The sequence below is a fragment of the Chiloscyllium punctatum genome, chromosome 14 (genome assembly GCF_047496795.1).
Source record: "Chiloscyllium punctatum isolate Juve2018m chromosome 14, sChiPun1.3, whole genome shotgun sequence".
Lineage (NCBI taxonomy): Eukaryota > Metazoa > Chordata > Chondrichthyes > Orectolobiformes > Hemiscylliidae > Chiloscyllium > Chiloscyllium punctatum.
Genome location: NC_092752.1, coordinates 468,734 through 495,215, shown reverse-complemented (window position 1 = coordinate 495,215; position 26,482 = coordinate 468,734). Strand labels below are relative to the sequence as shown.

Sequence of the window (26,482 nt, the reverse complement as noted above, 5' to 3'; positions counted from 1 at the left end):
TCCCTCCAAAACAGGTATACCACTTTGGATACTGTTGGGGGAGATGGCTCACCAGGGGAGGGCAGCAGTTGTCAAGATCATGGCACCGTGGCGGGCACTGCTGTTCAGAAGGGCAGGAAATAGACTCATAGGGCCATAGTCATAGGGGATTCTACTGTGAGGAGAGTAGATAGGCGGTTCTGTGGCCGAAAACATGACTCCTGGATGGTATGTTGCCTCCCAGGTGCTCGGGTCAGGGATGTCACCAATCCGCTGCAGAGCATTCTAAAAGGAGAGGGTGAACAGCCAGTTGTCTTGGTGCATGTAGGGATCAATGATATAAGTAGAAAACGAGATGAGGTCCTGAAAGAAGAATTCAGGGAGCTAGGAGAGATGTTAAAGAGGAGGGCCTCAAAGGTAGCAATCTCGGGATTACTACCAGTGCCACTTGCTAGCCAGTGTAGAAATGAAAAAAATAGGCAGGATGAACACGTGGCTTGAGAGATGGTGTAAGAGGGAGGGATTCAGATTTGTTGGATATTGGGACTGGTTCTGGGGAAGGTGGGACTATTACAAAATGGACGGTCTATATTTGAACCAGACCGGAACCAATGTCCTTGGGGGAGTTTTTGCTACTGCTGTTGGGCAGGTTTTAAACTAATGTGGCAGGGGGCTGGGAACCAGAAGAGAAAACAAGTAGGCAGTGAGGTGGAGACTGGAGACTGTAAGAATTATGAAGATAGCATTAATAAAGGGAAGAGTAGGCAGAGAGTAGATGAGCGCAAAAGAACTGGTGGCCTGAAATGCATCTACTTTAATACAAAGAGAATATTGTGTAAGGCAGATGAACTGAGGGCTTGGATTGGTGCCTGGGAATATGACGTTATTGCAATCACAGAGACTTGGTTGAAGGAAGGGCATGATGATTGGCAACTAAATGTTCCAGGATATAGACGCTTCAGACAGGACAGGGTGGGAAGTAAAAGGGGGTGGGTGGGGGTGAAGTTGCTAGAGGAGGACATTATGGAGGTCATGGGTAGTGAGGCATTATGGGTGGAGCTGAGAAATAAGAAGGGTGCAGTTACATTATTGGATATGTATTACAGGCCTCCCAACAGTGATCATGAGGTAGAAGAACAAATAGGTAAACAGATTATGGAAAGATGCAGAGGCAATAGGTTGGTTGTGATGGGAGATTTTAATTTTCCCAACATTGATTGGGGTACACTAAGCGTAAGAGGTCTAGATGGGTAGTATTTGTAAGAAGCGTCCAGGAGAGTTTTCGAGAACAGTTTGTCAATAGTCCGATACGTGAAGGGGCCATATTGGACCTGGTACTGGAGAACAAGCCACGCCAGGTGGTAGAAGTTGAGGTGGGATATTTCTTTGTGAACAGTGACCATAATTCTGTAAGTTTTAGAATACACGTAGATAAAGATGAGAATGGTCCTAAGGAAAGCGTACTAAACTGGGCCAAGGCCAATTATATTAAAATTAGGCAGGAGCTGGGAAATGTGGATTGGACAAAGCTATTTGAAGAGAAGCCCACATTTGAGATGTGGGAGACTTTCAAAGATAGGTTAACGATAGTGCAGGATAGGCACGTCCTGTTGAAGGCAATGGATAGGAAGGTCACGATTTGTGAACCGTGGATGACAGGAGAAATTGTACAACTAGCCAAGAGGAAAAGGGAAGCGTATATAAGGTCTAGGCAGCTAAGCACAGAACAGGCCCTGGAGGATTATCAGAAGAGTAGGACAAGTCTTAAACGAGGAATCAAGCGGGCTAAAAGGGGTCATGATATAGTTTTAGCAAGTAGAATTAAGAAGAATCCCGAAGCATTTTATTCTTATATAAGCAGCAAGCGGGTAACTAGGGAAAGGATTGGTCCACTAAAGGATAATGAAGGAAGGCTGTGTGTCAAACCTGAGAGGATGGGTGAGATTCTGAATGATACTTTGCATCAGTGTTCACTGAGGAAAGGAACATGATGAATGTTGAGATTAAAGATAGAAGTTTTATTAGTCTGGATCACATTGGCATAAGTGGGGAAGATGTGTTGGGTAGGCTAGAGGATATTGAGGTGGACAAATCCCCAGGACCAGATGGGATCTATCCCAGGTTGCCGAGGGAGGTGAGAGAAGAAATAGCTGGGGCTCGGACAGATATCTTTGTGACATCCTTAAATACAGGTGAGGTGCTGGATGACTGGAAAGTTGCTCACGTTGACCCCCTGTACAGGAAGGATAATAGGGATATTCCGGGTAACTACAGACCAGTGAGCCTGACTTCGGTCGTGGGAAAGTTGTTGGAGAGGGTACTGAGGGATAGGATCGATTTATATTTAGAAAAGAATAGGCTTATCAGTGATATGCAACATGGTTTTGTGCGGCTAAGATCGTGCCTCAACAACTTAATAGAGTTCTTTGAGGAAGTTTCCTCAACTTTCACCAGTTTCCTCATTTCCCCTTCCCCACCTCAACCCAGCTCCAACCTTCCAGCTCAGCACCATCCCCATGACCTGTCTACCTGCCTATCTTCCTTTCCACCTATCCACTCCACCCTCCTCTCTGACCTATCACCTTCATCCCCATCCCCATTCACCCATTGTACTCTTTGCTACCTTCCCCCACCCTCCTCTCTGACCTATCATCTCCATCCACACCCCCATTCACCTATAGTACTCTATGCTACTTTCTCCCCACCCCCACCCCCCTCTCATTTATCCACTCTGCAGGCAGCCTGCCTCTATTCCTGATAAAGGGCTTTTGCCTGAAAAGTCGATTCTCCTGCTCCTCGGATGCTGCCTGAACTGCTGTGTTTTTCCAGCACCACTCTAATCTGGACTCTGCTTTCCAGCATCTGCAGTCCTTATTTTTACCTTCTTTGAGGAAGTGACCAAGTTGATAGATGAGGGAAGTGCCGTTGATGTCATATACATGGAGACTTTAGTAAGGCGTTTGATAAGGTTCCCCATGGTAGACTAATGGAGAAAGTGAAGTCACATGGTGTGCAGGGTGTTCTAGCTAGGTGGATAAAGAACTGGTTGAGCAACAGGAGACAGAGAGTAGTAGTTGAAGGGAGTTTCAACCAGTGGTTGAAACACCAGAGACCAGTGGTGTTCCACAGGGATCAGTGTTGGGGCCACTGTTGTTTGTAATATACATAAATGATCTAGAAGAGGGCACTGTTGATAGGATCAGCAAGGTTGCAGATGACACGAAGATTGGTGGAGTGGCAGAAAGCATAAGGGACTGTCAAAGATTACAGGAGGATATAGATAGACTGGCGAGTTGGGCGGAAAAGTGGCAGATAGATTTCAATCCAGAAAAATGTGAGGTGATGCATTTAGGCAAGACTAATTCTAGAGCAAATTATACAATGGACGGAAGAGCCTTGGGAAAAGTTGACAGGCAGAGAGATCTGGGAGTGCAGGCCCATTGTACCCTGACGGTTGCTGCACAGGTGGATAGAGTAGCCAAGAAGGCATTTGGTATGCTTGCCTTCATTGGACGGGGTATTGAGTATAAGAGCTGGCAAGTCACATTAAAATTATAAAAGACATTGGTTCTGCTGCATTTAGAATACTGTATACAGTTCTGGGCGTCATATTACCAAAGGATGTGGACGCTTTGGAGAGGGTGCAGAGAAGATTTACGAGGATGTTGTCTTGTATGGAAGGTGCTAGCTATGAAGAGAGGTTGAGTAGGTTAGGTTTATTTTCATTAGAAGAAAGGAGATTGAGGGGGGACCTGATTAAGGTTTACCAAATCATGAAGGGTATAGACAGGGTGGATACTGGCACGCTTTTTCCCAGGGTGAAGGATTCAATAACGAGAGGTCACGTTTTCAAAGTGAGAGGTGGAAAGTTTAAGGGGATACACGCGGCAAGTACTTTACACAGAGGGTGGTAGACGTCTGGAACGCATAGCCAGCAGAGGTGGTTGAGGCAGGCACGGGAGATTCATTTAAGATTCGTCTGGACAGATGCATGAGTAGGTGGGAAACAGAGGAATACAGAATGCTTAGGAATTGGGCAACAGGTTTAGACAGCAGATTTGGATCGGCTCAGGGTTGAAGGGCCAAACGACCTGTTCCCGGGCTGTAAATTTTCTTTGTTTTTTGTTCACTCTCTGAGTAAAGAACCTGCCTCTGACATTTGTATTAAATCTATCACCCCTCATTTTGTAGTTATGCCTCCTCGTAGAAGCTGATGACATCATCCTAGGAAAAAGACTTTCACTGTCTATTCCTATCTAATCCTCTGATCATCTTGTACGGCTCCATCAAATCCCCTCTTAGCCTTCTTCTTTCCAATGAGAACAGACTCAAGTCTCTCAGCCTTTCCTCATAAGGCCTTCACTCCAGACCAGGCAACATCCTGGTAAATCTCCTCTGTACCTTTTCCAATGCTTCCACATCCTTCCAGTAATGGGGGCAACCAGAACTGTAGACAATATTGCAAGTGTGGCCTTGGAATATTCCAAGTGTTGCAGCATGACATCACAGCTCTGGAACGCAATCCCTCTACCAATAAAACCTAACACACCATATGCCTTAATGGCACAATCAACCTGGGTGGCAACTTTCGGGGATTTATGTACATGGACTCCAAAATCCTTCTACATGAGGTTTGAGAAGATTTGTAGCTTAGGTTGAAGTTCTGGATGTAGGTTTGCTCGCTGAGTTGGAAAGTTCATTTCCAGACGTTTCGTCACCCTACTAGGTAACACCTTCAGTGGGCCTCTGGACGAAGCAGTGCTGCTGGTTCCTGCTATCTATTTATATGTTTGAGATTCCCTGGGTTGGTGATGTCATTTGCTGTAGTGACAGCATTTCCTGTAATGATGTCATTTCTGGTTCTTTTTCTCAGGTGGTGGTAGGTGGGGTCTAACTTGATGTGTTTGTTGATACATGTACGAGACACGTATGAGAATTCCTAGAAGCAGGTCATTCCAACCGGAACTCTATCAATAAACATATCAAGTTAGACCCCATCTACCACCCCCTGAGAAAAAGAGCAGGAAATGACATCACCACAGGAAATGACATCACCAACCCAAAGAAACCCAAACATATGAATAGAAAGCAGGAATTATTAACAGTGCTTCGTTCAGAGGCCCGCTGAAGATGTTACCTAGTACGGTGACAAAACTACATACAAATCCCTCTGCACATCCAAATGACCAAGAATCCTTTTATTAACCCATTATTCTGCCTTCCTGTTATTATTCCCAAAGTGAATCACCTCACATTTTTCTGCATTGAACTCCATTTGCCACCTCTCGGACTAATTCTGCAGTTTATCCAAGTCCCCTGTAACCTGCAACATTGTTCCACACAGTCCACCACTCCAATGACTTTAGTGTCATCTGCAAACTTACTACCCCATCCACCTATGCCTGCATCCAAGTCATAAAGATGTACAGCACAGAAACAGACCCTTCGGTCCAACTTGTCCGTGCTGACCAGATATCCCAACCCAATCTAGTCCCACCTGCCAGCACCCGGCCCATATCCCTCCAAACCCTTCCTATTCAAATACCCATCCGGATGCCTTTTAAATGATGCAATTGTACCAGCCTCCACGACTTCCCCTCGCAGCTCATTCCATACACGTACCACCTAAGTTGCCCCTTAGGTCTCTTTTACATCCTTCCTCTCTCACCCTAAACCTATGCCCTCTAGTTCTGGACTCGCCGACCCCATGGAAGAGACTTTGTCTATTTATCCTACCCATGCCCCTCATGATTTTATAAATGCCTATAAGGTCACCACTCAGCCTCCGACGCTCCAGGGAAAACACCCCCAGCCTATTCAACCTTTCCCTATAGCTCAAATCCTCCAACCCTGGCAGCATCCTTGTAAATCTTTTCTGAACCCTTTCAAGTTTCACAACATCTTTCCGATAGGAAGGAGACCAGAAGTGCACACAAACATAACCTCACAACTCCTGTACCCAGCACTCTGACCAATAGAGGAAAGCATACCAAATGCCTTCTTCACTATCCTATTTATCTGCAACTCTACCTTCAAGGAGCTATGAACCTGCACTCCAACGTCTCTTTGTTCAGCAACACTCCCTCGGACCTTACCATTAAGTGTATAAGTCCTGCTAAGATTTGCTTTCCCAAAATGTAGCACCTCGCATTTATCTAAATTAAACTCCATCTGCCACTTCTCAGCCTACTGGCCCATCTGATCAAGATCCCATTGTGCTCGGAGGTAACCTTCTTCGTTGTCCACTACACCTCCAAGTTTGGTGTCATCTGCAAACTTACTAACTATAACTCTTATGCTTACATTCAAATCATTTACAGAAATGATGAAAAGTAACGTACCCAGAACCAATCCAGTGGACAAAGGCCTGCAGTCTGAAAAACAACCCTCCACCACCACCCTCTGTCTTCTACCTTTGAACTACAGTTCTGTATCCAAATGGCTAGTTCTCCCTGTATTCCCTGAGATCTAACCTTGCTAATCAGTCTCCCATGGCGTACCTTGTCGAGTGCCTTACTGAAGTCTATAAAGATCATGTTGTCCGCTCTGCCCTCATCAATCCACCTTGTTACTTTTTAAAAAACTTAATAAAGTTTGTGAGACATGATTTCCCATGCACAAAGCCATGTTGACTATCCCTAATCAATCCTTGCCTTTCCAAATACATGTACATCCTCTCCCTCAGGATTCCCTCCAACAATTTGCCCACCACCAACGTCAGGCTCACTGGTCTATAGTTCTCTGGCTTGTCCTTACCACCCTTCTTAAACAGTGGCACCACGTTAGTCAACCTCCGGTCTTCCGGCACCTCACCTGTGACTATCGATGATACAAATATCTCAGTAAAGGGCCGAGCAATCACTCTCCTAGCTTCCCACAGAGTTCTAGGGTACACCTGATCAGGTCCTGGGGATTTATTCACTTATGTGTTTCAAGACATTCAGCACTTCCTCCTCTGTAATATGGCCATATTTCAAGATGTCACCACCTGTTTCCCTACATTCCATATCTTCAATGTCCTTTTCCACAGTAAACACTGATGCAAAATACTTGTTTGGTATCACCCACATCTCCTGCGGCTCCATACAAAGACCGCCTTGCTGATCTTTGAAGGGCTCTATTCTTTCCGCAGATACCCGTTTTGCTTTAATGTGTTTGTAAAAACCCTTTAGATTCTCCTTAAGTCTATTTGCCAAAGCTATCTCACGTCTCCTTTTTGCCCTCCTGATTTCCCTCTTAAATATACTCCTTCTGTCTTTATATTCTTCTAAGGATTCACTTGATCTGTCTTGTCCATACCTGACATATGCTTCCTTCTTTTTCTTAACCAAACCCTCAATTTCTTTAGTCATGCAGCATTCCCTATACCTATCAGCTTTCATTTCACCCTGACAGGAATATACTGTCTCTGGACTCTCACTATCTCATTTCTGAAGGCTTCCCATTTTCCAGCCATCCCTTTACCAGTCAGCTTTTGAAAGTTCTTGCCTAATACCATCAAAATTAGCATTCCTCCAATTTAGAACTTCAACATTTAGATCTTGTCTATCCTTTTCCATCACTATTTTAAAACTAATAGAATTATGGTCACTGGCCCCAAACTGCTCTCCCACTGACACCTCAGTCACCTCCCTAACTTATTTCCCAAGAATAGGTCAAGTTTTGCACAGTCAGGAAGTACAGGATAGAGGGAGATTTGGCTATCTGGATTCAGAATTGGCTGGCTGACAGAAGGCAGAGAGTGGTTGTACATGGAAAGTATTCTCCCTGGAGGTTGAGTGGAGTCCCGCAGGGCTCTGTTCTTGGGCCTCTGCTCCTTGTAGTTTTTATAAATGACTTGGATGGGGAGGTTGAGGGGTGGGTTAGTAAATTTGCAGATGACACAAAGGTTGGAGGTGTCATCGATAGTAGCGCAATACAGACAGGATGCAGAGTTGAGCTAAGAAATGGCAGATAGAGTCCAACCTGGGTAAATTTGAAGTGATGCATTTTGGAAGGTCGAAGTCGAATGCTGAATATAGGATTAAATACAGGATTCTTGGCAGTGTGGAGGAAGAGAGGGATCTGGGTGTGCAAGTACAGAGATCCCTCAAAGTTGCCACCCAAGTGGCTAGGGTTGTTAAGAAAGCATATGGTGTTTTGGCTTTCATTAGTGGGGGATCGAGTTTAAGAGCCACAAGGTTTTGCTGCAGCTCTACAAGTCCCTGGTGAGACCATACTTGGAATAGTGTCCAGTTCTGGTCGCCCTACTATAGGAAAGATACAGAGGGTTGGAGAGGGTGCAAAGAAGGTTTACCATAATGCTGCCTGGACTGGAGGGCTTGCCTTATGAAGAAAGGTTGAATAAGCTCAGACTTTTCTCTCTGGAGAGAAGGAGGAAGAGAGGAGACCTGATCGAGATGTACAAAATAATGAATGGAATAGATAGAATCAATAGCCAAAGACTTTTCCCCAGGGCAGGATTGACTGGTACGAGGAGTCATAGTTTGAAGATATTAGGAAGAAGGTATAAAGGAGATGTCAGAGGTAGGTTCTTTACGCAGAGAGTTATGAATGCATGGAATGCGTTGCCAATGGTGGTGGTGGAAGCAGAGTCATTGGGGATATTTAAGCGACTACTGGACATGCTCATGGATAGCAGTGAGTTGAGGGATGCGTAGGTTAAGTTACTATATTTTACATTAGGGTTAACCTCGGCACAACATCGTGGGCCAAAGAGCCTGTTCTGTGCTGTACCTTTCTATGTTCTATGTTCTTTTCTAGTAGGTACATCCAAATATTGAATCAGAAAATTTTCTTGTACATGCTTAACAAATTCCTCTTCATCTAAATCCTTAACACTATGGCAGTCCCAGTCTATGTTTGGCAAGTTAAAATCCCCTACCATAACTACCCTATTATTCCTACAGATAGCCGAGATGTCCTTACAAATTTGTTGCTCAATTTCCTCTGACTATTCTATAATACAATGATAATAAAGTGATCAGCCCTTTCTTATTTCTCAGTTCAACCCAAATAGCTTCCCCAGATGTATTTCCGGGAATATCCTCCCTCAGTACAGCTGTAATGCTATCCCTTATTAAAAATGTCACAGCCCCTCCTCTCTTGCCTATCTTTCTATCCTTCCTGTAACATCTGTATCCTAGAACATTAAGCTGCCAGTCCTGCCCATCCCTGAGCCATGTTTCTGTAATTGCTATGATATCCCAGTCCCATGTTCCAAACCATGCCCTGAGTTCATCTGCCTTCCCTGTTAGGCCCCTTGCATTGAAATAAATGCAGTTTAATTATCAGTCCTACCTTGTTCTCTGCTTTGTCCCTGCCTGCCCTGACTGTTTGACTTGCTTCTGTTCTCAACTGTACCAGTCTCAGACTCTTTCTTCACGGGTCCCAACCTCCAACCTTACTAGTTTAAATCCTCCCGAGCAGCTCTAGCAAATCACCCTGCCAGTTTATTAGATCCCTTTCAATTCAGGTACAATCTGTCCTTCTTGTACAGGTCACTTCTACACCAGAATAGATTCCAATGATCCAAAAATGTGAATCCTCCTCCCATACACCAACTTTTCAGCCATGCGTTCATCTGCTCTATCCTCCTATTTCTACCCTCACTAGCTTGCAGCACCAGGAGTAATCCAGATATTACTACTCTTGAAGACTCCTTTTTAAAATCCAGCCTAACTCTCTATATTTGCCCTTAAGAATCTCATCCTTTTCCCTTTCTATGTCGTTGGTTCCAATGTGTACAATGACCTCCTGCTGGTCCCTCTCCCTCTTGAGAACATTCTGCACCCTCTCTGAGATATCCTTGATCCTGGCACCAGGGAAGCAACACACCATTCTGATCTTTCGCTGCTGGCCACAGAAATGTCTGTCTGTGCCTCAGACTAGAGAGTCCCCTAACACTATTGATCTCTTGGAATGTCCCCCTCACTGTGTTAGAGAGTGTCTCGATACCAGAAACTTGGCTGTTCATGCTACATTCTGCTGAGAATCCATCACCCCCTACATTTTCCAAAACAGCATACTTGTTTGAAATGAGGATAGCCACAGAAGATCCTGCATTACCTGTCCAACTCTCGTACCTTTCCTTGAGTTACCCCATCTATGTGACTGTATCAGCAACTTTTCTCCCTTCCTATAACTGCCATCTACCACATCCCCTTGCTCTTGTAAATTCCTCATTGCCTCTGTATTTCCAACCAATCCATTAGATCTGATAGGATTCGCAACCAATGGCATTTATTCCAGATATAAACCTCATAACACCTGAACTCTTGCTAAACTCCCACATCCGACAAGAAGAGCATACTAACATAAAAATGACAAACAACAGTGATTAGATAGATTAGATTAGATTCCTTCAGTGTGGAAACAGGCCCTTTGGCCCAACATGTCCACACTGACCCTCCGAAGTGTAACCCACCCAGACCCATTCCCCTACATTTGCTCCTGACTAACGTACCTCACATTATGGGCAATTTAGCATAGCCAATTCACCTAACCTGCATATCTTTGGATTGTGGAGGAAACTGGAGCACCTGGAGGAAACCCATGCAGACACGGGGAGAAAGTCCACATAGACAGTCACCTGAGGCAGGAATCGAATCCAGGTGTTGTGAGGCAGCAGTGCTAACCACTGAGCCACCACGCCGCCCTCCCAAAACAGATCCTTGTGGCACACCACTAATAACTGGACTCCACTACTTGCTGCCTTCTTACAGAAAGTCAGTTTCTAATCCAAACTGCTAAATCACCCTTAATCCCATTCCTCTGCATTTTCTCCAACAGCCTAATATGTGGAACCTTATTAAAGGCTTTGCTGAAGTCCACACACAACACATCAACTGCCCTACCCTCATCTACATGCTTGGTCAGCTTCTCAAATAACTCAATGAGGTTTCAAAGACATGACCTGCCCTTGACAAAATCATGTTGACTATCTGCAATCAAATTGTTGCTTGCTACATGATTATAAACCCTATCTCTTATGATCCTTTCCAAAACTTTTCCTACAACAGACGTAAGGCTCACTGGCCTATAATTACTTGGGTTATCTCTACTGCCCTTCTTGAACAATGGCACAATATTTGCAATTCTCCAGTCCTGCGGTACTAAACCTGTCGACAATGACGATTCAAAGATCAAAGCCAAAGGCTCCAACACCCCTTCCCTAGCTTCCCAGAGAATCCTCGGATAAATCCCATCCAGTCCAGGGAACTTGTCTACTTTTACTCCTTTGAGAATTGATAACACCTCTTCCTTACTAACCTCAATCCTTTCTAGTCTAATATCCCATATCTCATTCTTCTCCTCTCATATTCTATTTTCACTTAGGAAAAGGAGATTAGAAATATTTAGAGGTTTAGCACCTCTCTGATCTCCACAAGGTCCACACACAACTTTCCACTTCTGTCTCTGACTGGCCCTATTCCTACCCTCGTCATCCTTTTATTCCTCACGTACCTATAGCAAGCTTTACAGTTCTCATTTATTCTACCTGCTAAAGACTCATCATGTCCTCTTTTTGCTCTTCTTAACTCTCTCTTTCAATCCTTCCTAGCTAGTCCGTAACTCTCTATCGCCTCATCTGAACCATGTCGTCTCATTGGCACATAAGCCTCCTTCTTCCACTTAACGAGATATGCAATTTTTTTTAGTAAACCACGATTCCTTTACCTTATCACTTCCTCCCTGCCTGACAGGGACATACCTATCAAGAACACGCAATACCTGTTCCTCAAACCGGTTCCACATTTCAACTGTCCCCACCCCCTGTATTTTGCTATCCCATTCTGTGCATCCTAAGTATTGCCGAATCACATTATAACTGCCCTTCCCCCATCTATAACGCTTGCCCTGTGGCACATACCTGTCCCTTTCCATTTGCTTTACCTGCACCACCTGATGGGAAACTCTATACTTTCACCACTCTTGGGGTAAAAAAGTTTCTTCTAAATTCCTTATAACTTTTATTCATGCTCATCTTATACTTATGACCCCTTCTGTTGAATTTCCTCACAAATAAAACCTTGTTCTGAGGTAGGTCCTTGATTTCAAGGATAACTTACTTCTGCACTAACAGTGAGCTTTCAGATGACTGAAGAATCCACTGCATGACCCTAGTCTCTGTTGCTGGTGGGAAAGATAGTAGTTAAGAAAATGGGAGTGTCCAATTCCTGGGCTCCCATACACCTTTCTCTGTTGACAATCAACTTCAGACTATCAGCAATAAGATTCAAGGTGCTCCCAGATGATTTTCCTCCATTTTTGGCAGGCCAGGATCAGTTTCCTAGGTCCACCTTTTCAGCGAGATTTTGAGGATGTCCTTGAAGTGTTTCCTCTGATCTCTTGGGGCTTCCCTGTTGTGTCAAGCTCCGAATATTTATTTCGGAAGTTCCAGCTGACATGTGAAACAGACTTGATGGGCCCAACAGCCCCTTCTGTATTGCATGATTCTGATTCTATTACATGTGGCAAGCCCACTGGAGTTATTTCTGGTATGGTCAGTACGTTGATAGTGGGCATGTTGGCCTGAGCGAGAACACAGATATTGTTACTGCTTGTATGTTTGATATGTTCACTATTCTGAGGGCTAAAGAGACTATCAGTCAGGGAGGAAAAGGGAGCTAGGGCTATTTCACTTGGATTTGGTGAGACCAATGGCCACACTCCTCACCTAGCTCGGCCTGAAGCCTGAGTCTTGCATACCTGCACATATGGCACTTTTACTGTCAGTAGCTGCAGTTAGGAGGCAAAAGTGAGGACTGTAGATGCTGGAGAGTAGAGTTAAGATTAGAGTGGTGCTGGAAAAGCACAGCAGGTCAGGCAGCATCCAAGGAGCAGGAAAATTGACGTTTTAGGCAGGGGCTCTTCATCAGAAAGGAGCTGCAGTTGGGACTCTATCCACATATTCATTCAGTCCAGGGAAAATCAACATTAGTAACTTGGTATTGAGGCCACACTGCACTACTTGAAGTCTTCCTAATTTACCTACCACCAGCTGGAAATCTTAAACAAATATACATGGTCTCTGCTTACCCATTAATGCTGTTTCAACATTAAGATCTTGCACTGATATAGCACCTTTAATGCAGTAAAATATTGCAAGATGCTTTGCTGGAGACAAAAGGGATATCAAGGGATATCACGAGTTTGATAAAGAAAAAGAAGGAAGAGTAATGTTAGGTACAGGACATTAAAAACAGGGGATGCATTTCAAAAGTATTGTGTGTAGGAGGTTGTTTAAGAAAGAAATTATGAAAGAGGGTATATGAAATATCTTTGACGGACAGGATTAAGGAGATGCCTCCAGCACTTTATATATATATTAAGAGTAAGAAGATTACCAGGGAAAGAGACCAAAGGGGGCAACCAAAGCGTGGACATGGATGAAGTTTAAGACAAATATTTCTCATCTGTCTTCATAGAGGAGAAAGAAATGTAGCTTGGGATTTCAGTTGGGATGGTGTGGGTCGAGAAAATGTTAAAACTAATAAGGAGGATCGATTAGATGTTTTAGTGAGCACAGAGGTGCATAAATCCCCTGGGCTTGATGAGTTATATCCTAGGCTGTTATGAGAGGTAAGGGAGGAGATTACTGGGGTCTTAGTGGGCATATTTAATATCTGACTGAGTACAGGTGAAGTGCAAGGCGACTAGAGAGTAGTTATTGTGATTCCTTTGCTCAAGAAGGGTGGCAGGGATAGGCCAGGTAATTACAAATCAGATAGACTGATGTCAGTGGTAAGGCAATTATTGGAAAAAATTCTGAAGTACAGAATTAATCAATACTTGGAAATGCAGGGATAGTTAGCTCAAACTTGTGAGGGGGAGATCCTGCCTGATTAATTTCAACTTTCCCAAAATAAACTGGGATAGTCATAGTGTGAAGGGTTTAGAGGGGGCAAATTTCTTGAGACCCATCCAAGAGAATTTTTGGTATCAATAACTGGAAGGCCCAACCAAGGGGTAGTACCGTGCTTCATCGTGTTCTGGACAAAGAAGCTGGACAAGTGCGTTAAGTGGGGGGGGGGGGGGGGGGGGGGGGGAGGGGGGGGAGGGGAGAGGGGGGGCAGCACTCAAAAAGGAATTGGGAGAGTACAGCCCCAACATGTACCCTTTAGAGGGAAATGTAGGAGCAAAATGTAGGATAATTCAGGACTGGATAAAGAAGAGGAGCAGGGCTTTTAGCAAGTCCAAAGGGAGCAATTTGGCTGTGGCCCTAAAAGAAGTGCAGGAGGGAACTCAAAAAAGTAATTAGAAGAGCAAACAGGGGGCATGAAAAAGGACTTGCAAACACTCTCCCAGAATTAGGGAGAATCTGAATGTATTTTATAAATACATTAAAGGGAAGAAGTTAACCAGGTAAACAGTAGGGCCCATTCGGGACCAAGGAGGCAACCTGTGTGCACCGCTGCAGGATATTGGAAGGGCGCTGAATGAATATTTCTCTTTGGTCTGGTAAAGGAGAACATAGGTACAGAATTCAGGAAGATAGACGGAGGAACTTGCACAGCTTGACATAGGAAATGGGGAGTAATTGGAGGCTCGGTCGGTCTTAAAAACAGACAAATCCCTTTGCCTGGATGAAGCACATCCCAGGCTGCTGTGGGAGGTGAGGCAGGAAAATGGAGGGGCTCTGACACAGAGTTCTAATTCCTCTCAGGCCACATGGAAAATGCTAGAGGACTACAGGACGGCCATTATGGTTCTATTTTTTTAAAAAAGGGTGGTAGAAATGAACCAGGAAATTACAGATTGGTGAGTGTCATGTCAGTGGTAAGGAAAATAAAACATAAAACAGTATAGCACAGAACAGCTCTTCGGCCCTCAATGTTATGCCGATTTGTGAACGATTCTCAGCTCGTTCCCCTACACTATCCCATCATTATCCATGTGCTTATCCAAGGATTGTTTAAATCTCACTAATATGGCTGAATTAACTACATTGGCAGGTAGGGCATTCCACGCCCTTACCACTCTCTGACTAAAGAATCTGCCTCTGACATCTGTCTAAAATCTATCACCCCTCAATTTGTAGTTGTGCCCCCTCGTACATGCTGATGACATCATCCTAGGAAAAAGACTTTCATTCTCTACCCTATCGAATCCTCTGATGATCTTGTATGTCACTATCAAATCCCTTCTTAGCCTTCTTCTTTCCAATGAGAACAGACCCAAGTCTCTCAGCCTTTCCTCATAAGACCTTCCCTCCGGACCAGGCAACATCCTGGTAAATCTCCACTGCACCTTTTCCAATGCTTCCACATCCTTCCTGAAATATGGCAACCAGAACTGTATACAAGATTCCAAGTGCGGCCGCACTAGCATTTTGTATAGTTGCAGCGTGATATTGTGGCTCCGGAACTCAATCCCTCTACCAATGAAACCTAACACACCGTATGCTTTCTTAACGGCACTATCCACCTGGGTGACAACTTTCAGGGATCTATGTACATAGTCTCCAAGATCCCTCTGTACCTCCACATGACCAAGAATCTTTCCACTGACCCAGTACTCTGCCTTCCTGTTATTCTTCCCAAAGCGCATCACCTCACATTTAGCTGCATTGAACTCCATTTGCCACCTCTCAGCCCAATTCTGCAGTTTATCCAAGTCCCCCTGCAACCTGTAACATTCTCCCACACTGTCCACTACTCTACCGACTTTAGTGTCATCTGCAAATTTACTAATCCATCCACCTATGCCTGCGTCAAAGTGATTTATAAAAATGACAAATAGCAGTGGTCCCAAAGCACACCACTAGTAACCAGACTCCAGGCCGAATATTTTCCATCAACCACCACTTTCAGAAAGCCAGTTTCTAATCCAAAATGCTAAATCACCCTCAATCCCATGCCTCCGCATTTTCTCCTATTATGTGGAACCTTACCAAAGGCTTTATTGAAGTTCATGTACACCATGTCAACTGCCCTACCCTCATCTACATGCTTGGTCACCTTCTCAAAAAACTCAATGAGGTTTGTGAGACACGACCTGCCCCTTGACGAAACCATGTTGACTATGTGAAATCAAATTGTTGCTTGCCAGATGATTATAAATCTTATCTCTTATAATCCTTTCCAAAACCTTTCCCAGAACAGAATTAAGGAATACTGGAGAAAATTCTGACAGAGCAAATTAATGTACATTTGGAAAGGTGCAGATTAATTAGGGATAGTCAGCAAGGCCTTGTCAGAAGGAGGTCATGCCTAGCAAATGTGTTAAAATGTTTTTGAAATTGTGAACAAGTGTGTGGATGAGGGAAATTTGGTTGATGTGGTTTATATGGATGTTAGAAAAGCTTTTGACAAAGTCCCATATAGGAGACTGATTGAGAAGGTTAAAGCACATGGAATTGAGGGAAACTTAGTGAGATGGATCAGAAAATGGCCTAGTAATAGAACACAGAGAGTAATGGTATAAGATTGCTTGAGTGACTGGAGGCCGGTGTCCAGCAATGTACCAGAAGGATCAGTTCTGGGACCCCTCTAGTTTGTTATATACATAAATGATATAGATGGATACGTCAGGAGAATGTTAAACAAATTTGCATATGACACCACAATTGACAGGGTGATTAATAGCGAAGATGATAGTAGGTTACAGGAAGATATAGATAGGTTGGTCAAAAGGGCAGACTAATGGCAGATGGTAGTTAACTCTGATGATGCACTTTGAAGGAAGAAACAAGATGAGGGAGAATTTAATGAATGGCAGGACACTGGATAGCTTAGAGGAATAGAAGGATCTTGGGGTAATTACTCACAGATCCTTGAAGTCAGCAGACCACATGAATAGGATAGTAAAGAAGGCATATGAGACACTGGTTGTCATCAGTTGTGGCATAAAGTATGAGAACAATGAGGTAATGTTGGAGTTGTACAGAGCTCTGGTCAGGCCACAGCTGGAGTACTGTGTGCAGTTCTGGTCACCTCACTACAGGAAGGATGTGATGGCACGAGAGGTGGTAGACAGGAGGTTCACCAGGATGGAGAAATTGAGCAACAAGGAGCAATCAAATAGGCTTTGATCATTTTCTTCAGAGCAGAGAAGACTGAGGAGGGATATGATTGAGGTGTATAAGATTATGAGGGGTGTGGCCAGGGCTAACAGACAGCAACTGTCCCCTTGGTCGAGGGAGCATAGTTTTAGGGTATGGGTAGGAGATGAGGAAGGGATTCAGGAAAAAAGCCTTTTCACTCAACAGGTGGTGGAAATTTGGAATGCACCACCTGGGACAGTAGTGGAGGCCAGAAACCTTTCAAACTTTAAAAAAAAGTCAGATGAGCACTTCAAATATACAATTCAAGATTGTGGGATTTGCCAGAAATTTAGATTAATGTGCCTTAAGTGGTAGTTATGTCAGTGCAAACTTGATGGGCCAAAGATCCTTTTCTGTGCTGTATGAATCTATCATTCTATAATTTACTTGGGTTTTTGAAAAGGTGACTAAATATATTGATGAGGGCAATGTAGTTGATTTGGTTTACATGAACTTTGACAAGGTCCCACATGGAATGCTGGTCCAAAAGTTAAGAGTCCATAAGATCTAAGACATGTTGGCAAACTGGATGCAAAATTGGGTTGCAGGTAGGAGACAAAGGGTGATGGTGGAGTACTGTTCTTGTGATTGGAACCTGTGACTAGCACAGTACCACAGGGATCAGTGTTGTGATCTTTGCCAAATTGTTATGAACAGTAACAACTTGGACATGAATGCAGAAGGTGTAATTAGAAAGTTGGCAATTGACATAAAAATTGGTGATGCTGTTGTTGATGAAGTGGATAGTCTCAAACTACAGTCTGATTGATTAGCTGGTAAATTGGGCAGAACAATGGCAGACAGAATTTAACCCTGATAAGTGCAAGTGATGCATTTTGGGAGTTCGAATAAGTGAAGGATATACACAATGAATGGCACGAGGGGGTACTGAGGAACAAAGAAACCTTAGTTTACTAGTCCTTAGATCCTTGAAGGTGTCAGGGCAGTTAGACAGAATGGTGAAAAAGGCATACATGATGCTTCCTTTCATTAGCCAGGGTGCATAATATAGTGAGGAAGTTTTGTAACAACTTTAAAAAACATTGGTTAGGCTACATGGAATATTGTGCCCAGTTCTGATTGCCACACTATCGGAAGGATGAGATTGCACTGGAGAAAGTGCAGGGGAGATGTTGTCTGGGAAGAAAAGTCTTAGTTATGAGGAGAGACTGGATAGACTGGGTTTGCTTTCCTTTGAACAGAGGAGGCTGCCAGGGGAATGTGATTGACGTGTGCAAAATTATGGGAGGCATAGACAGGGTAGATCATGAGAACCTCTTGACACGTCTAAGACCAGGTGCAAACATTTAAGGTGAGGAGGAAGTGGTTTACAGGAAGTCCGAGGAAATACATTTTCATCTAGAGGGTGGTAGAAATATGGAACGTGCTGCCTGGGATATGGAGGAGGTAGGTACTCTTGCCAAAATTATCTGGATGAAATACTTAAAAGCATAGAAGGCTATGGACCAAATGCACTTAAATGGGATTAGTCTTGTGCTTGTTGGTCAGCATGGACATAGTTGGCTGAAGGACTGTTTCTATGCGGTATGACTGTGACTCTCAAACTTGATACAGAGCCACCTTGATACTAGGTCAAATGGAAAGAGATAGATTTTGAGGAGCATCTTAAAGGAGGAAGGTGAGATGGGGAGGCTTAGGTAATCAAGGTTTTCATAAATGAAAAAGACATCAAAACCTTCACTTCTCGAATTATGTTACAGTTTACAGAGGTACTGCATCTGTTACTGTATTACCAAAATTGGATTTAGTTCTGGCCACTGCATATAAGGATACAGTGTCTTTGGAAGAATGCAGTGCAGATTCACCATAATACAGGCAGCAAAGGTGTTAAATTATGAGGACAATTTACTGAACCCAAGTTTGCATTCCCTCAAATATAGAATATTAAGAGGTCATTTAATGTGAGTAAGGCCATAAGACCATAAGAAGTAGGCACAGGAGTAGGCTGTTCGGCTCTTCAAGCCTGATCTGCAATTCTTCGTGTCCACTTTCCTACCCAATCCTTTCCAACCATACACCTGTTTGCTTTTGTTGAAATGGAATAGTGCTAAAAGGCAAGGTAAGGCAAAGCAGGGATGCTGTGAACATCCAAGGTAAAGTAAAGCAAAGCAAGGGAGCACTAAGACAGCAAGTGAGCAGTCCTGAGATGCAGTCTGCGCCAATCAACAAGCCTGTCGCTGTGCTCAAAGCAGGCTTGCGATGAGAAATGCCAGTGCACTCTAAACTGCAAAAGTGTATAAATGCATGCCAACTTCTGTGGATATGGGTGTGTGCAGCACTGCCTTGAAGCCTGCTCTAAGATTTTGGGCGGACAGATACCCAAGAGTAACAGAGGAGTAAGTAGTATGCTGGAATCGCGAGTTAACTGTTTTGGGGCCACTGCTATTTGTCATTTTTATAAATGATCTGGATGAGGACATAGATGGATGGGTTAGTAAATTGGTGGATGACACTAAAGTCAGTGGAGTTGTAGACGGTGCGGAAGGATGTTGCAAGTGACAGAGGACATAGATAAGCTGCAGAGCTGAGCTAAGGTGTGGCAAATCGACTTTAATGTGGAAAAGTGTGAGGTGATTCATTTTGGAAGGAGTAACAGGAATACAGAGTACTGGGCTAATGGTAAAATTCTTCATACTGTGGATGAGGAGAGATCGCTGTGTCCATGAGCATAGATTCCTGAAAGTTACCACCCAGATGGATAGGGTTGTTAAGAAGGCATATGGTGTGTTAGCACTTATTGGTCGTGGGATTGAGTTTCAGAGCCGCAAGGTCATGTTGCAACTGTACAAAACTCTGGTGTGGCCGCACTTGGCATACAGTTCTGGTCGCCACATTATAGGAAGCATGGAAAAAGGCGCAGAGGATACTTACCAGGATGTTGCCTGGTATGGAGGGAAGGTCTTATGAGGAAAGGCTAAGAGAAGAAGGTTAAGAGGTGACTTAATAGAGGCATACAGGGTGATCAGAGGATTAGATAGAGTGGACAGTGAGAGCTTTTTTCCTCGGATGGTGATGGCCAGCATGAAGGGACGTAGCTTTAAATTGAGGGGTGATAGATATAGGACAGATGTTAGAAGTAGGTTTTTTGCTCAGAGAGTTGTAAGGGCATGGGAATGACAAGCCTACAACAGTAGTAGAATAGCCAACTTTAAGGGCATTTAAATGGTCATGGGATGAACATATGGACGATAACAGATTAGATTGGTTTCACAGGTTGGCGCAACATCGAGGGCCGAAGGGCCTGTACTGGGCTGTAATGTTCTATATTAACTGCTTTGGTTTTCATGTTGCGATCTCTTGGCATTTATTTTCTATCCAGCAGGTGGTAGAATGAGAACTTGCATATTAATGAGGTAAGATTGGATCGTAATGAGGGTAATAATGAGCGATAATCCCATTAATAGGCCTTTGTCACTCACTAGCAAGAATTTCATTGCAAAGTCCAGAACATGTGATTTGTTATTCCCAACGTCAACAGAAGTCTCACTTAATTTCTCTCATGATCTTCCCAAATTTATCACATTACCTACATCATTCCTGGCCTGGCAAGATTCTGGCCTCAGAAACTGACAAGAGACAAACAAGTGAACGTTGATACACACAGGCAGAGGTGGGGTCCTCTTCTTCAATATATTGAGGGTCGCAAAAATTCAACTGTATTCAATCTTACCTTGTTTACAACCCATAACCACCTCAACCAATTCAAAATCTTCAATATTTTCATCCTGCAAAAGAAAGTATATTTCACTGTCATGTTAGATTAAGATATTTAGCTATATTTAAATTTTCTTCTAAAATAATGCTAATGCTCACACAGGTAAGTGAAGGTAGCTTTAAACATTTAAAGATAGAATTTTTAACGTTGCATAGCTCAGGGTTGGGATTAGTACTGGTCAGAAGCACACTCCTAAGCTTGGAGAAAGCTCAACTTCGTGGATCATTTTCAGCCTCCTAGCCTTGTTGTTTCAAGGAAGGAAAGCTGGGTGAGGATCGCTGAATTTGGCAGAGCTATCTTCTAAGTTATAAATATTTCTGTTTCTATCACCTCTGGATCCCCAATACTCTCTTCACAAAATATCTTTTAATTCCCCACTCCCCTCAAGTTCCAATCTCCTACCCTTTGGTTATGCACTCTTCAGATAAGGGGAATAGAAATTTCTACTTGTTAGAACCTCTACTGATTTTTAAAAATTATTTTTAATTCTACTAATTTTGGTTGGAGCTGTGAACTAGGATTTGTGATCAGAGAATGACTTGTGGACTATGAAGCAGCCTGTGGTAAAAGAAAAAGAATTGACCAAACAAGCTTTGTTTGTTTGAGGTGCCGGAGTTGGAAGCTAACTGAAGGCTGAATCTTGATTAAAAGGGTTCCAACAGACACTGACTCTGGGAAGTGCATTGTGTCTAAGCAGACACGTTAAGTTGGCTACTAATGAAGTCAGTACCTGGGAATTGGTTCTTGCAAGTCTGGCAGAGACGCTATGTTCAAGTAGACGGAAGTTATTGAGACCTCAGAAGGACTAGATCGATATAACAGGCCAGAGCCAGAACTGAAGTTGTTTTGAACTGCATTTTCATGACAGATAAATTTGGCTCCTTTCAGGATGAAAATTTCAAAGATCCTTACCCAATCTGCCATATCAACTTTAGGAAGCCCAAAGAATAGAAAGCAGAGTTGGAGATAGTGCTGCCCTTGCCTGGGTGAACTGAGAAAGTGACCCTGATCAGCAATTCCAGAAAGCCTGTGAAACAATGCATTGTGAATGCCATTTGAGTAATCAGGCCAGTTTAACTGTGTTGTTTGCCTTTTGTATGAATGATACTGAAAATAAATGTTTTGGGTTTTAAACAGAGACATTAGTTTGATTACAGCGTTGTTCAGTTTTCTTTCTACTAAAGTTATTTTGTTTTTAATTGATAGTTAAGTCTTTTAAGCTGGAAAATTAGTGCCTGGAAATTAATTATTCACAAAGTCTGGGATTGGTTGTTCAAAAGTCTGGTTCAGAACAACTTGAGTGACTACTGGGGGTCTTAGACGGTTTAATTTTACTGTGTTGTAAATACAGATGTAGAAAGGCTGATGTGATTTGGCAGTCTGTTTCCATGTTGTAACACACTACAGTTTGTATAATCCCCTCAATTGTATACACTTCTATTTGGCCTCTCAGTCAGTCTTGTGTAGTAAAGGCCTATTGAAAGTAAACACAAGAAAGAAGGGCAATAGCAGATCAAGGGTAATCTGTGCTGAGAAAAAAGAGCTCACATTTCAGGCTGATAATCTTTCACTAGAACCCAAACTACCCAATCTTCCCTCAAAATTAAAATTGTTCAGTCCAGAGAACATTCTCATTAGTCTCCTCTGTACCCTGTCCAGTGCAACCATACTTTCCCACGTTAAAAATCACACAACACCAGGTTATAGTCTAACAGGTTTATCTGGAAGCACTGGCTTTCAGAGTATTGCTCCTTCTTCTGATGCTCCTGCTAAAGTTCACTTGGGAATGTAACTTTAAAAAAGATTCTGCGATTTACATATGAAAGAACTGAAACCAGCATTGTCATTCTAAAAGATGAGAGACTTAACAAACAATCCAGGTCTTTTTCAATATATAATTTCAGTTACGTCACACTGTAAACTTTTTCTATAAATTCTGTGTCTTATGATCTTAATATTTCATAACCAGCTGATGAAGGAGCAGCGCTCCGAAAGCAAGTGCTTCCAAATAAACCTGTTGGACTATAACCTAGTGTTGTGCAATTTTTAACTTTGTACTCCCCAGTCCAACACCGGCATCTCCAAATCATATTTTCCCACAGTAGAGTGACAAAAGCTAAACAGAGTAATCAGCAGTGACTTCTGTTCTATGCAATTCCAACTCAACTTCCTAATTCTTACATTCTATGCCTCAGCTAATAAAAGTATCTCAAATTCCTCTTTCATCACTTTATCTAACTGGCCTGCTCCCTTTAGGATCTAAGGGCATGCACTATTTCTGTACATTTCTCACTACTCTGTTACATATTGCACATGTCTTACGTTACTGGCTTCCCACAAATCCATTACCTCACATTTATCCAGATAAAATTCTACTCGTCACAGTTCCACTCATTTAATACATGTCCACTGGTTGAAGAAAATTGAAGACTGTAAAGTATTATGTAATTAACCACATGGCCAATTTGTTTGATCTATCTACAAATTTGTTATTTCTAATTTACTGATGTATGCCACAAAATCAAGGGATCCAATACTGAACCTGTCAGAATAACACCATCAAAATGGAAAACAACCATTAACCACCAGTCAGGTTTCCTCCTTAAGCTAAATTTTAATCCAAACTGACAATGACTCTCCTTTCCCAAATTTTGTTGACCAGCCTTTGATACAGTGTTTGCCAATGTTTTCTTTAAATTTATACAATAACATCTCTTCTAGTCCCTTCAACAACTTTTCCTGAGACTTCATCAAAAAAAGTGTTAATCAGCACAATCTGTCCTTTAGAAATCAAAGTTGGATCTCATGAATTAACACAGAACTCTCGAAGTTCACCAAAGATGAGAAAGATTTAAAAGGGACTTGAGGGGCAATGTTTTCCACACTGAGGGTAGTTTGTGTGTGGAATGAACTGCCAGAGGAAGTGGTAGATGTAGGTACAGTTACAACATTTAAAAGACATTTGAATAAGTACAAGAATAGTAAAAGTTCAAAGGGATATGGACCAAGAAACTCAACACTATCCTGGAGAAAACAGCCCACTTGATTGGTACCAAATCCCAAACATCCATTACCCCCACTATTGATGGTCATATACAAGATGCACTGGAGAAATCTGCACTCAAAATGTGTTGTGGAAAAGCACAGCAGGTCAGGCAGCATCCGAGGAGCAGGAGAAGAAGGGCTCATGCCCGAAACATCGATTCTCCTGCTCCTTGGATGCTGCCTGACCTGCTGCGCTTTTCCAGCAACACATTTTCAACTCTGATCTCCAGCATCTGCAGTCCTCACTTTCTCCGCACTGGAGAAATCTGCCAAGATCCTTAGACAGCACCTTCCAAACTCATGACCGCTTCCACTTACAAGGACAAGGACAAAAGATACATGGGAACACCACCAAATGCAAGCTCCCCTCCATGTCGCTCACCATCCATACTTGGAATATCTCACTTTCTCTTCAGTGTTGTTGGGTCAAAATCCTGAAATCCTCCGAAAAACACCGTTGTGGGTCTATCTACAGCACATGGACTGCATAGGATCAGGAAAACAGCTTCTCAAGGGAGCTAGGGACAGGAAATAAAGGCTTGCTGTGTCACAAGAGTGAATTAAAAAAAAGTTCTCCCTTGCTGGAGGTACCACTGCCTGATTCCTACATTGTGTAAATATAACTTTTCACTTATCAGACAAGCCTAAATCTGAGAGTCATAGAGATTTATAGCACGAAAACAGACCCTTTGGTCCAACTCGTCCATGCCAACCAGATATCCCAAATTAATCCAGTCCTATTTCCCAGCACTTGGCCCATATCCCTCTAAGTCAAAAAGTGTGGCGCTGGAAAAGCACATCAGATCAGGCATCATCCAAGGAGCAGGAGAATCGATGTTTCAGGCATAAGCCCTTCAATTCTGAAGGGGTGGCACAGTGGCTAGCACTGCTGCCTCACAGCACAAGGGACCCGGGTTTAATTCCAGCCTTGAGCGACTGTCTCTGTGGAGTTTGCACATTCTCTCAGTGTCTGCATGGTTTCCTCCGGGTGCTCTGGTTTCCTCCCACAATCCAAAGGTGTGCAGATCAGGTGAACTGGCCATGCTAAATTGCCCATAGTGTTCAGGGATGTGTAGGTTAGGTGCATTAGTCAGGGATAAATATAGGATGGTAGGGGAATGGGTCTAAGTGGGTTACTCTTCGCAGCGTCGATGTGGATTTGTTGGGCCAAAGGGCCTGTCCAAACTATAGGGATTCTATTCTATTCTATTTTATTCTGATTCCCAGTGTTACGACAAAGACAGTCTAATCAAATCAGCCTTCCTATCCCTTTATTTGCAAGAAAGTAAAATTAAAATGATCAATGATCCTCAAAATTATTCCAAATGATTCCTAACTAGACCTTGTAAGAATTGGTAGCAGACATTAATTATATCACTAAAACAAAAGAATTAACTGTTTTCTATGAACACAGCAGCTGTAACAGAGCAAAGTTATACAAGGTAATCTAATTAATGTCTACAATTTAATCCAAATCTTCTTTTGTTCTAGCTCCCACTCACAAAGCAGACACATTTACAGGATAACGATGAAAAATAAAAGAAATTTAACTCTCCAGCTTACTTAAGCTGTTTCCACTATCTGTAGTATAACAGGCACATGCCACTTCATTTATTTCTGAAAGCACTGGTCAATGCAAATAATTTCCAGCAGAAACTGAAGAATAATTGCTTAATACCTATAATGGAGATTCTATTCTCTGAATTTAAATTGTGTTGATTATGGTAAGATAAGCAGACAGCAATCAGCTCTCCCTCCTGTAGTTTGGCAATCGCAATCTTTAACAAAAAAAATTCAAAACTAGTTCAAATGTTGGTTTTCCCTTTGTTAGACTGGTTGACTGGTCCCTGTGAGGCCCCAGTTAATATCAAAACATCAGGTATCTGAGTATAATTCCTCTCTGAAGTCACAACATCTATACAGTTCGTTGATCAAGAGTTAAACCTGCTATCAACTTTCAGGCCTGGCTTCATAAACAAATATCAGTTTTTTTTCTCGTTTTTGTAAAATGAAATGCTGCTCACAGTTAACAGGTCACCTTCAGCTCACAGTTCCAAACCAAACAATTTTAAAAAAATTTTTTAAATCATGCAAGTCTCAACACAACTGACTCAGGACACTGCTCGGGTTCCTGCATGGTTGGTCAACTGTACCTTGATTATAAAGGAGAAAATACTCGGAGTTACTGTTTTTCTGGCTTTGTCCCTACATATCTGTGTATACATTAATGCCCTCTATTTTTCCTCTTTTGATCAGTAAATCAAAACGTCACCTTCTTCTTTACTATATAATGTATTCATCATGGAACAGCCTCAGCTATAATACTTAAACTAGTTTTCAACAACAATTCATTGACATAGAAGAGATGGCTGTGTTTTTGTACTCTGATTCAATGACATAAATAGGATGACACTGTACCTACAGAAAAGAAACAAGCTTACTCGATTATCATGGTTAGTTACAGCACATTGCTAGACAATTACATTAAACAAAGTAAGCCATAAAGAATTTCTAGCTGGAACTAACCTGTCGTCCCAGTTGCAAAAGGACTTCCTGGATAATGGCTTTGACTGTTGTCTCGATATTTACAGGAATGGAGATATAAGCTACTCCAAATCTGAAACATGAAAACAGGTGCGAACTAACAAATGATCATACTAAAAGATGAAATATTA

General features: G+C 42.7%; 1 protein-coding gene across 1 annotated transcript in view; it reads right to left on the bottom strand.

Moving 5' to 3' along the window:
• The window catches only part of LOC140485524 (diacylglycerol kinase theta), a 176,182-nt gene that overhangs the window by 79,212 nt on the left and 70,488 nt on the right, over positions 1–26,482 (bottom strand). Inside the window, 2 exon segments of the mRNA XM_072583703.1 lie at positions 20,718–20,772; positions 26,334–26,424. Coding sequence (XP_072439804.1) covers positions 20,718–20,772; positions 26,334–26,424 — 146 coding nt within the window.